This window comes from Mandrillus leucophaeus, unplaced genomic scaffold, assembly GCF_000951045.1.
Source record: "Mandrillus leucophaeus isolate KB7577 unplaced genomic scaffold, Mleu.le_1.0 Scaffold296, whole genome shotgun sequence".
Lineage (NCBI taxonomy): Eukaryota > Metazoa > Chordata > Mammalia > Primates > Cercopithecidae > Mandrillus > Mandrillus leucophaeus.
Genome location: NW_012103098.1, coordinates 3652618 through 3664572, shown reverse-complemented (window position 1 = coordinate 3664572; position 11955 = coordinate 3652618). Strand labels below are relative to the sequence as shown.

Here is an 11955-nt window from a genome sequence, read left to right as displayed (position 1 = left end):
AAAAAAAAAAAAAAAAAAGATTGGGAGTGGAGGGTGGTAGCAGGTGGCTGGGCGAACTTGTTTCCTCCAACTTGTTACAAGGAGTTGGAGTAAAGAAAGTGCCTTGCAGAGTAGGCTGCTGCCTCCTGGTGGCCAGCCGCTGCCTTGCAGGGATCCTGCCAAGGGACTTCACTTGGCACTGTTGGAAGCAGCCTGAGGTGAAGCTGGGCAGGCTGATGTGATGGCCTGCAGCTCCAGTCACCAGCGGACTCTCCTTCCACAAAAGAGGTGCTGAAGCTCCTGAGGCACATGCTGAACTCTGATGTGGGGCTCTAGAGTTCCCCAGTCAGGCTAAAGGAAGTGAGCAGAGAGAACAAGATAAAGAATGGGCACCTCCTTATAATGGTTTCCTGGGAAAAGCTCACCACCTTCTGAGAAGCAGGAGAAATGACCACGCAGACCCCGCAGGCAGAGGCTGTCAGTCTCTGAGCCTGGGCCATGGCCGCTCGTTGTGTCAAAGGAAATGCTTCTAAGTGTGTAGCCCGCCTGCCTGGGGCACCTAAGCTGAGGGTTTGACCATGTGCTTGATGTTCATAGGTAAAACAACTGCTGCGACCTGCACTGGCCCAGCCCGGAGTGCCTGTGAGGGGCCGGCTGCCTGTTCTGCCAGTGTGCCTAGAGAGCTGGGACAGGCTTGGCCCTGTGGATAAAGTTCAATCTCCCCTGCCTGCAGAAGGAAGAATGTGAAGCACAGGGAAAGGAAGCTGGGATTCTGACTGCCTCTGTGTGCCCAGCCTGCTCTTTGCTGGTGCAGTAGTGGGGATCCACAAGGTGAACCACCCTGTGACTGCTGACTTTTCCCACCACCACCTTCGTGGTGTTCCCATCTGCTGGATCCCCTCCCAAACATCAGTCCTTGTCAGGATACCAAAGTAGCTCTTGGCCTCGCCGGTCTTGTAGCCAAGCTTAGAAGCATAGTTGTCACGTTCCCCACCTCCCACCAAAAGTCCGGGACTCTCACTAGGGGAGCGTTTTATCTTTGGGCCCCTAGAAGAGTGCTTTGTAGTTTGTAGGTCCTCAGAAATTTGAGGCGAAGATTGAACCAATCATCAAGGAGCTTACACTTGATGTGGGAATCACGTAAGTTATCGCTAAACCAGAAAAGTAGACCAGCCTCCCCCAGCTACAACCCGGGCACTGAGGGAGAAGCCTGGAAGAAGGGCATTCCCATGGAACGTGAACTCCAGGAGGGCGGAGCCTTGGTTTTGTTCACTCTATCCCCAGCCCCTAGAACTGTCCTGGCAAGGAGTGATAATAAGTGTTGCATGGATGAATGTACTCACGGAAGTGGGAATGGGTGGACGGAGGCAGGAAGCAGATATTTGCACTACGCAGAGATTGGATCCACCAGTTTCTTCCGCGAGCCCAGACTGGGCTTCAGCTTCCTCGGCTGTGTATGCCTTGCTTGGTTCCCAAGTCTGTTGTGAAGCCACAGTGAGAGAAAGTGGCAGGACTAAAGGTGGTACAAATGCCAGAGGCTGATACTGCTGTGCTGCACCTCCTTAGCCTGTACAAATTCTCCTCAGCCCCAGCTCCCTGGTCCCCAGCCTGGCCCTCTACTGCGGACCACTGGGTTGCCTCCCGTACCCAAGCCTGGGCCAGGCTGTCATTATGGTGCTCCTGGCAACCCAGATGCCGGGGGGGTGTTGCTAAATCAACCTCAGCAACCGGATAGTTTGTTGGAGGCGGGAAGGTACGCCGTGGGTTCCGCCGCAGCTGGCGCTGGGGCTAGGCGCACGCCCGTTGCCATGGAGATGGGGCGGGGCAGGCCTCCGCTCTCGGGTTCCCGCGCGCACGCGCCCACGGCCACGGCCACGTCCCGCCGCGAGAGGGGGCGGAGCGAGCGTGCGCGGCGGGCGCGCGCAGGCTCCGTAACCGAGCCCTGAGCCGCCTGCGCGGATCGGCGTCCGCAGCGGGCGGCTGCTGAGGTGAGGGCCGGGCCAGAGAAGAGGCATACCCGCTGGGGCGTAGGTCTGGGACCCCTGTCCGCCCTGGCGCGACCTCAGGACTCCCCGTGTCCCCTCCGTGACCCCCGCGGCCCGGGCCGCTCTTTGCATCGTCTTGCCCACAGATGGCCTCGGCCGGGTCCGAGGGCCTGGATGCGACTTTGGGGCAGCCCCTACTCTTACGGGCAGCCCACTGCGGCGGCCACCGGTGCAGGGCATGCCCCGGGGCCGTGGAGGTGGGGGAAAGAGGCGCGAGTCGCGTTTTAACTCCGCCCCTGTCCCCCAAGGCCGCGCCTCGCAGCCTGGGCTGCAAACTTTAGCGTCCCTTAAGTTACAGATGTGCGTGGGGCTCCGTGAGGAGGTGGGCGAAGAGAAAGGCTCTGAGTAAATAGGCGAGGCCCGGGATGAGCAGGGGCTGGAATCCGAAAGTGGGAGGCGGCGGTCCCCGACCCACCATAGTCCACCCGCTGCCTGCTAGCACCGAAGTTTAGCCTAGGACTGGGGCCGTTTAAGGGCCCGGCCCTCCGCCGCCTCGCACGTGAGCGGCACCAGGAAGCCGGCTGGGCGCAGCCTTCCCTGACGCTCGCCGGCACCGGCCGCACGCGTTCATGCCCGGCCTCCGAGCGGAGGGGAAACCGAGGCTAGAGGGAAGGCGCAGTCTGCCCAAGGTCGGCGGCAGCCGCCGTTTCTGAGCGCCAAGTGTGGTCGGAGCCCTCCAGGAAGAGGGGCGTGACCAGAGCTCCAGTGAAGAGCCCTGACCTTGTAAAGCTAGGTTTAGCTTCTGATTTCCCCCAAAGGGTTTGAGAATGGGACGACGGTGCTTTAGAGGCCCCGGTAGGCTTTCCCTGAGGAGGGTAGTCAGGGCACGATGGTCGGCTCAGTGGTTATTTCCTGGGCAGGGGTGGCTGTTCTTTCAGCTCCCAGCACTGGAGCGCTCGGCTCCTGCCGCACTGGATGCAAGCAGTTACTAAAAGTGAGCCTGGCATTTCAGGTGAACTCCCAGACCGTCTTCCTTTACTTTTGAATATAGGGGAAATTCATGTTACCCCTCCCCGTGCCGACCAAGCCTCTGAGACGCACAGGTGCATTCCCCCCCCACCCCCTTTCTGAGCAGTTTGGGAAGTGAGAGGAAGAGAAAGGTAGATACTAAGTTTCCTTGAGGAGACAGGAAGTGTTCAGCTGAAATGGCAGATCAGGGTGAGAGTCTGTCATTCCCAAGGCAAGTGGGGGCCTAGATGCTGAGAGTTTTCCAGCTTTAGGGCTCAGAGATGTCCAACAAGGATTTAATGCTTGAGCCTTTCCGGAAGCCAGTCACCAGAGAAGAGAGAGAAAGTGGAAATGGGGGCCTGGAGTCAGAGTGTCTGGGCTTGTGTTGCCTGCATTTTGGTCCACGTGGCTCTGTTTAATACCTGTGTTACCTTAGGCAAGTCTCTTAACCTCTAACCACTTGTACCTTTAGCCTTACCTACCTCTTTTGATTGCTTTAAGGTAATGAAGTAGCTGTGTTTCAACATTTAGACAGTGCCTGGCATATAGTAAGTGTTCTGTGGAAGATTTCTCATCATTATCAAAGAAAATTGGAATGAAAGTAACTGGAGATGAGATGAGTAGGACAGGCAGAAAAGAGAGAGATACTGATGGGTAGAAGCACAGATGGGTGAGACTAGTGGGCAACACCTCAATTTCCTGACACCAAAAGTTTAGAAATTTACTTTGCCTCTTTGTGAGCAAATACTGTGTGCTCATTGACTCCAAAGACGGTTTTTTGGTTTTTTTTGGTTTTTTTTTTTTTTTTTTGCATAAAATCAACACCCAGCACCCACAGGGAAGAAATAATTACACAGAGCTAAGTTTTCCACAAAGCTGCAGTGTGGCGTTTTCAGCTTCAAAACTTTTTAAATGTTAAATATTACTTTTAAATAATTGAGGTGGGAATGTCCCCCCAGTGGGTCACATGGCTCCCTTCCTCTTTAAACAGTCTTCTCTGGGCTGTGATTTATTCCCCCCGCCTGGGCAACTCAGGTCAAGCCCTCCTTGTAAGAGGGTTAGGCCTCTGACCCCAAGCTGCCTGAAGACCTAGTCAGCCTGCCTTGAATAGCTCACACACTGGCCTCTGTGTTACGTTCCTGGGCCTGCTGTTGAACAGCTTTTTTTCCTCTTATGGATAATTGTTACTTCTTCCTGCTGTGCGACTCCCCTTTTAGCAGCCTTTTCCTCTTACTCCTCACTGTTTCTTCTATGGGCTGGAAAATTGGGATGGAGCTTGTTAACATTGGTGGTTCAAGTCTGGGAAGCTTAGTGTTGGACTTTGTTCTAGCTGCTCAGGCCGTTTTGCTCTGGTCTTTCCTCTGGTTCTGGATGGGTGAGCTTGCTGGATTGCAAGGTCCCTGAAGGCCAGATGTACTTAGAAAAGGAGAGTTTCTTATGGAATTCTCTTCCTGAGGCACATTTTCCCTCACGGGTTTTTGTTCGGTATGGTTTGTCTCCCTGTTCATTAATAAGTGTTTGAACCCTAGCATTTGCCAGTCCTCCCTCTGGCAGTCCTCCCTGAGGCTTGGGGAGGCTGGGCTGGTGGCGTGGTTCAGCTGTGGGGAGGAAGAGGTAATGTGGAGGAAAGGCAGGCTGGCTGGTATCTGGTGCATCTTGGGGGAGACTTTTCAGGGCCAGGAGTATGTCTCTGGCTGACTCACTCCTGTGCCTCTCTATGACTCCGTTTCCCCAGGTATGACCAGGGCTGCCAGCTCACAGGTAGAGCTGCTCTGAGATCCTCACCAACTGCGATTAAGAAATAAAGAGGCTTGTGGCTTCAGTCATCCTTTGTAGCTCCCTTCTAGGTCACTCTGTGTGTAAACACCTCTGGCCCCTCCCCTCTCTGGGTCAGAGCACCCAAGGCAGGACTGAGGAGGTTGGGCCAGAACTGCTTGGCGGGCAGGTGGGCACATTGTCAGAGCAGGCTACCAGCCTCCTCTCCCTTCTTTCTCCTTTACAGCTGCCTTGAGGTGCAGTGTGGGGGGTCCAGAGCCATGTCGGACCTGCTACTACTGGGCCTGATTGGGGGCCTGACTCTCTTACTGCTGCTGACGCTGCTGGCCTTTGCCGGGTACTCAGGGCTGCTGGCTGGGGTGGCAGTGAGTGCTGGGTCACCCCCCATCCGCAACGTCACTGTGGCCTACAAGTTCCACATGGGGCCCTATGGTGAGACTGGGCGGCTTTTCACCGAGAGCTGCAGCATCTCTCCCAAGCTCCGCTCCATCGCTGTCTACTATGACAACCCCCACATGGTAAGGAGCCTCCATGGGGTTCTGCTCCATTGATGGACCTGGTGGGCCAGGGCTTCTTTGGGGAGGGTGGTTTTGGTTGCTGAGGAAAGGGTGGGAGAATCTTCAAGCTGGCTTTCACACCCCTCCTCTAAGAGCTTGAAGCGCCTTCCAGATTTAGCCTGGACTTCTGCTCCCAGCATCCATATGTGGGCTTTCTGTTTACCCAGGTCTGGTTCCCCTTGCCCATGGCTAATTGTGGATTTCCAAATGCAGTGGACTATACCACCATGAATCTCTAGCTTCTGCCAGGACTTTGGTCCCCTGCCTCCTCTTCTTGTCATCCCTCCTTCCATCTCCATTTGGGGCCAGTGCTCTAAGGCCAAGCCATTCAGATTCTGCCCACTCTTTGGGGTTACATCTTGCTGTTTCTGTGCTTTCCATCCCTCAGCTCTCCTGCCATAGTTGTAGGCCCTTGAGGGCTGAGAGGGCAGTCCCTGGGCATGGGGCTTGGAATCTTACCTCTTCAGCCATTCTGATGCCCCCCAACCCAGTGATATGGCATTTCCTTAGACCTCAAGCTGCCTAGTTGGGAGATGGCCTAGGGGGCTAGTGGAGCCAGATGAGCTACTAAGATTGTTCAGAATGCTGATGTCAAAGACTAATCCAGCATCACTAGCACCCTGTGGGCGTCTGGCTGTTCTTACAACCTATGGTGAGTCAGAGCTTGCCAATGTAGCCTACTGCTATGCTATGGGGTGGTGCTGCCCACAGCTGGATGGGCTGGCAGCTCTGTCAAGGGTTCTTCAGCCTCTAATACTAAGCTGTGCCAAACCAAGCATTTGGAATCCCCAGCTCTGATTTCTTTGCCTGGAGAGCTCAAGTGGACAAGCCCTGCAGCCTACCCAATGCCTGCTGACTGGCTCACTGGGGCACTAGTTGAAACAGGGTGTGCTGGCTCCCTGTCTGTGCCAGGTTCTACTCTACACCTACACTCTGGAGATGAATCAGACCTGGCTGTGCCCTCAGGAAGCTCTGTGTGGCTGACATGTCAGCCCCACACAAGTGATTCTCCAACAAGACACTGTGCTTGATGTCCACAGAACTTTGAGCTGTAGGTTCAGGGAGGCTGCCATGAGTCTGCTGGGGAGGCTCAGAGAAGGGGTAGATGTCAACTGGGCCTTCTCACGTAAGTAGAATTTTTGCTCTGTTGGGAAGGGGTACTTGGCTAAGAAAACTGCGACAGCAAGAGCCTGAAGACATGGGATGACCGGAGAATTGTGGTTAGTAGACATGTCGTGGGTGGAGAAAGGTGGAAGGGTTTGCTCAGCCAGGTGGTAGGGAAGTACAGCAGGTTGAAGAGAAGGGTGTGGCACAATTTGCCACCTTTGTTTTAGGAAGTTAGCTGAAGGGCAAGTGGAGGAGGGAAGGAGATGAAGCAGGAGGCCATAGAAGAGATTGGGCTGGGCCCAGGTGAGAGGTGACATGGGTTGGTTGAGGTTTTGCAGTCACATGGCCAGGAGATGGCACTAACTGAAGTTGGGAGCACTGGAGCCTGAGTGAGATGGGACAGACAGTGGGCTATGGGGAGCTCCTAGATCAGATGTGTGACCCTCACCCCTTCAAAGGCTCTGTTGTGTAAGCCCCTGCTCCTCCTTCCACACCTGGCCCAGTCAGAGCCTTTTGCAAGGAGAGTCCTTGCATCTGGCTCTCTTCCCATTGGCATGTCTGCCTGTTCTGGAATCAACATGTTGCCTCTTGGGTTGGAAGTGCTAATTCCTGGATGGGAAAGGGCTAAGGCAGCAGGGTACTCTGGGGTCAGTGCTGGAGGCTGGTCTAGGGAAGAGTGAGATGGAAGAAACCTGGCATGGGATATTCTGGCCTGGCCACTGCCTCCTGCAGCTTTCCCAGAGATGTGGTGGACCCCATGGGGTGGGCCCTGGGTCTCCAGGGTTGGTTGGTCATAGTCTGACTTGGGTGCTTGTCTGGGGGACTGTGGCCTGAGAGCACAGCCTTGAGGCTAGCAATCCTGAGTTCTGATTCTGTCCCATCACTATCCTGCTGAGTGATCTTAGGCATATCACATAATCTTTCTGAGCCTGTATTTCCTTGTCTGCAGAGTAATGATAAAATACCTGCTTCATAGTAGACTGAGAAGAGTTAAGTGATATAGGTGAGGCATTTATCCCAGCACTTAGCCCTCAACAGATGCTTAACAACAACAAAGACAGGTGGGAAAACCACTTGTGCTAACATGTGCTGAGAGGTCAGACTGAGCAAACCTAGAACCTTGGCCTGACTGTGGTCATTTGGCTGGCACAGAGGATGATGAACAGGTCAAGATGGCCCTTGTGACCCTGCCCCTCCCAGTCCTGGGTCAGTCCGAAAGACACCTGTGTCCCCATTTAGAGCTACATCACACTCTGGCACGTGGGATGGCTCAGGGACACTTGGGTCCCCATCTACTCTGGGAGCTGGTCATTGCATTCTCTGCCTGACAGATTGTAACAGGTTCAGGGAACCATGGACCCCCAGGCTTCAGGTGCTCGTGGCTATCACAGACTGGTCCGGAAGGACCTGAGGCCTCCTGGTCCACAGTCCCTATTATGGAGGGGAAAACAGGTTCAGATAGTAGGAGTAAGGTGCTGATCTCATACGTTTTTGTTCTCATTTAACAAATATCTGAGCACCTGCTCTGTACGAGGCTCTGTGTTGGGCACTAGGGTACCATGGGGACCAGGACCTACCAGTGTGTGGGTGTTAGGAGCCTAGAGGAAAGGCCCCATTCTGGTCCTGGAGTGGGCTGAGAACCCAAGCTTTTTGCCCCCTAGGCTGCCTCCACCAGCAGTATGCAGTCTGGGGCATGCTCTGGTTCTCAGAGAAAGAGAATAGAGGCTGACCTGTTGAGTGTCCCACCCCCATTGTGTCCTTCCCTTGCCCAGAGCAACAGGTGCCAGTATCTTGCTTCTCTGTGAGTGTGGAGAGGCAGTGAGGCTGTGTCAGTCTCTGTGAGTGGGGTGGTGAGTAACCAGGTGAGAGGTGCCACCTTTAGATGCTGCCCACCCCCATGAGGTGTGACGGACAGTTCCCTAGGCATGCCTCTTCCTGTCCTCAGCTGGGCAGGGAGGAAGCTGGTCCCACCTAGGCTGGGTGTGGGCTCAGGAAGTAGCACAAGAAAGGGTACCACTAAGGTGGGACAGTGGCAGTTGCTGTGGACCTGTTCATAGTAGCTGCTGCTGGAGCTCTTAGCCTTGAGCCCTGGAGTCCTATATGGGAAGAGGCTGCAGGTCTGGGTGAGTGGTTCCTGTGAGGCAGGAGGAAGGATTCCATTCTCCATCCCTGAAAGCCTTGGCATGGTTAGGGATGGGAAGGTAGGGAAGAAGTCTCTTGGGAAGTGGACAGACCCTGGCAGGGGCTCATGGGTGTACTCACCCACCTCAGAGCCCAGCATTCATGGAGTGTGGGCCATTCCTCTTCAAGGTATGCAAGGGAAGGGGGATGAGTTCAGAGATAAGGGTCATGTGTAGGTGGATATCAGTCACAGATCTGCTACCTTACACACACTGGTCCATACTGCCCTTGCATGGCTGAAGAAGGGTCCTGACTAGAAAAACTGCTCTGCCCTCAGCCCTGCTTCTGGGGTGGGTGCTGGGGGCTTGGAAAGTGACTTCAGGCTCCCTTTTTGGGCCTTGTCCCTCTGGGAGCCTTCAATGTTGGAGGGGAAGGAAGGAGCTGGGAGGACCCTGAGTGCCTCGCTTGATCCTGGCCTGCTCTGGCCCATGGACAGGCCCTAGTAGATGGGCTGCTGTCACTGTGCCTGTGGGCTCATCCTGTCTGCCAGGCTGGCCCTCTACCTCCTGCCCCACTCCGTGCCACCACCACTTCCGCTGCTGTGTTTGGGACTTAAGAAACCTGCCTGCTTGCTTGTATGGGGAGCCTGGCTGAGGCAAGAGGAGTGTGGCAGCTAGTTCAATTTATGTGGACCTGTATTTGCTGCTTATACCTACCACCTAGGAGGTGGTGTTTGCTCCAGGCATGGAGTGGGTTGGGGAACTGGTGGTACTTGCTTCTGCCTTTAGTAAGCAAGACTGCCATCAAAGCCCCCTTTCCCCTAGTCCAGTGAGAACCAAGGCCCAGGGCCACTAGGTCTGCAGGGGCTGAGGCTGGTGAGAGTTCTGACATAGGCCTGTGTCACACTCCCTCTTCCCTCAGTATGTGTGGAGAGGAGGCTCCCTGCCCTCCCTGGAGGCACTTAGTTTGGATGGAGCCTGGGAAGGGGTGAGGGAGCAAGATTTCCCAGGACTGACCTCCTCACCAAGGGCAATGGGAATGTGGGCTGGGATGTTTCCTGAGGGCCCAGGCTGCCCCCTATCCTGGTTACTCCATGGTTATTTTCTGCCAAGTGGAGTCCAGGCATTTGCTGTGCAGCAGGTTAACTATGTGGAACAGGTCTGGAGGCACGAGCTCCTCTCTGCCCACTAGAACTGTCCTTGAGGTGAGGTGAGATGAGGTGTGAGAGGAAGGGGCTTTGGATTTGCCCTTATAGGTTTGAATCAAGGCTCCACTGCTAACCAGTGTGTGACTTTAAGTGACTCACTTGGCCTGTCTGAGTCTGTCTCCTCATCTATCACATGAGAATAAAAGAATCCCTACCTCAGGGTTTTTGTTTTATGGGGGCTAATTGATAAGGATATGGTCCAATACCCAGCCCTTAATAGGTGGGTATCACACTTGACATCCAGTCCTGCCTGAGGACCTCATGCCACTGGGACTTTGTACTTTTAGGGACCCTGCCTGCCTTTCTGGTTTAGTCCCAGCCTCCTGCGGATTGTCTGGGCAATGTGAGGTGGCAAAGTACAGGGAAAAGCCATTGTGAAGCCTGCTCCTTGCCAGGGCCAATTTCTCGGACTCTTGGATGCCTCTGGGTTGTGTAGTGCAGCTCTGAAGCTGGTCTGCTTGGGTTTGAATCCTGACTTCAGCACTGCCTTGCTGTGTGATGTTGGCTGAATCAGGAACAGGGGTGAAAACAGTACCAACCATAGAAGCCTGTTTGGATTTAATGAGCTTATGCTTGGAAGGCAGCACCTGGGGAAAGTGGTGAGTGCCTGGTCAGATATCAGCTATTTTTAGGATTCTGTTTGAAGGTGTAGGGATATAGAGGAAGGTTCCTGAAAGGTTTCTAAGTAAACTCACCTTTGAGGGCTGGTATCTTGTTGACTCCTCTCTTCCCTCCCGAGCCTGAAGAATGAGTCCTGTCCTCTGGCCTGGCTGTCTGTATCATCTCGTGTCCTGACTGGTGCCTGTCTCCATGTGCCTTTGGGCGTAAGCTTCCCAGGGAAGTTGGGGGTTGGCGTGTTGACCTGTAGTACCTAGGAGGGCAAACGAGGTCCCGTATCAACCCTCTAGTCATGGGCCAGTGCAGCTCCTCTATTCCCTTGGGAGTACCAGTGCAAACGAAGGGCCCTGCCTCTACTTTCCCCCTTAACTTGGGTAGCTCTGGGTCAGTAGGCTGGCATGGGAAGAGTAAGGGCAGCCCTCTGTGCCTGGGTTTGAGAGATGGTGCTGCTGTCCCTGTCAGGTTGTGTAGGTTGTGGGCCTGGGGTTGGCTGTTTCTATTAACCCTGAACCCAATGGCTACATTTGGTCTGGGCCGCTGACACCATTTCTCATTCCTGCATCCTGAAAGATTATCAGTCTTGTCCAGTTCCCAGACTCATCAAAATCTTGGCTTGGCAGGGGCCCTGAAGTGGCTATCTTCACTATAGCCTCACGCAACAGGGTCAGCAGGGCACTGTGACACCACTCAGGAAGGGCCAGTGGGGCCAGCCTTAGGACTAGCTCAGACCTGAAAGCTTCAGGTTCTAAGCAGATTGCCCTCTTCTCCCAGTAATGGGACTTAGGAGGCTTCTCTGCCCAAAGGAGATGCTCTGGGGTGTGGCATGCCTCTATTGTTTTCCTGGTACTCTTGCTTTGAGGACACATCCTGGATGGGCTTGTCTTTACCCCGAGTGGTGGTGGGCCTGGCCACTGCCCTGTTTCCTGGGTGTGGTTCCTTGTAGGTACTAGTTCTGATCCAATTCTTGTTCTGGGCAGAGGTACCCAGAGAAATAGCTGATCTGGGGAGGAAGAGGAGCAGGCAGATAGAGCTGGGAGGCCCAGGCCTGTGTCCTAGGGTTAGGCCCAAATAAAGATACTGCACTGAGCCAAGGTGGATGGGATCTCTTGCCCGTCGGGACATCCCAGCCTTCTGGGTGCTTGACAGCCTTAGTAGGCCTTTTCCCTGGAGGCGGGTCTGGGCTTTACTGGGAGGCCAGGAAAGCTTTCTTCTGCCACTGGATCAGCCTTGCCACTCTCTGGGTTATTTTAGGGCCTGTTCCATTTCCTTCTTGCTGGTGCCTTGTTCAGCTGCTTCCCAGCTTCAACTTTGCATGGGGCTGCTTAGTGGGTGGTAGGCTTGCTGAGGGACCTTCTAGGCTCCCACTTAGGCCAAGGCAGGGGAGGGGGTAGGAAGTGTTCTTACTTGTAGAATTAGGGAGTTGCTCAGCCAGGAAAGGAGCTGCTGTGCCCCACACACCTCCTGGATCCTAGGAGCCCTGCCTTCTTAGCTCCCTTCTTCCACTGTGACAGGAGCTCCACCTTTCCTCCAGGTAGAGGGAGAGGAAGTTTGTTACGGTGCAGGGCTTGTGTGTGCATGCATGTACTGTCACTGAGCA

At 54.6% G+C, this 11955-nt stretch overlaps 1 protein-coding gene across 7 annotated transcripts in view; it reads left to right on the top strand.

Moving 5' to 3' along the window:
* The window catches only part of LOC105544039 (testis-expressed sequence 264 protein), a 133825-nt gene that overhangs the window by 98962 nt on the left and 22908 nt on the right, over positions 1 to 11955 (top strand). For 2 of the 7 annotated variants that reach the window (XM_011986280.1, XM_011986276.1), the window contains exons 1-2: positions 1856 to 1967; positions 4975 to 5266. In XM_011986280.1, coding sequence (XP_011841670.1) covers positions 5009 to 5266 — 258 coding nt within the window. In that variant the 5' untranslated portion in view covers positions 1856 to 1967; positions 4975 to 5008. Of the gene's footprint in view, positions 1 to 1855; positions 2222 to 2884; positions 2977 to 3015; positions 3068 to 4974; positions 5267 to 11955 lie in introns of those variants that run through there. The other 5 variants (XM_011986279.1, XM_011986277.1, XM_011986278.1 and 2 more) reach the window with 5 other exon arrangements.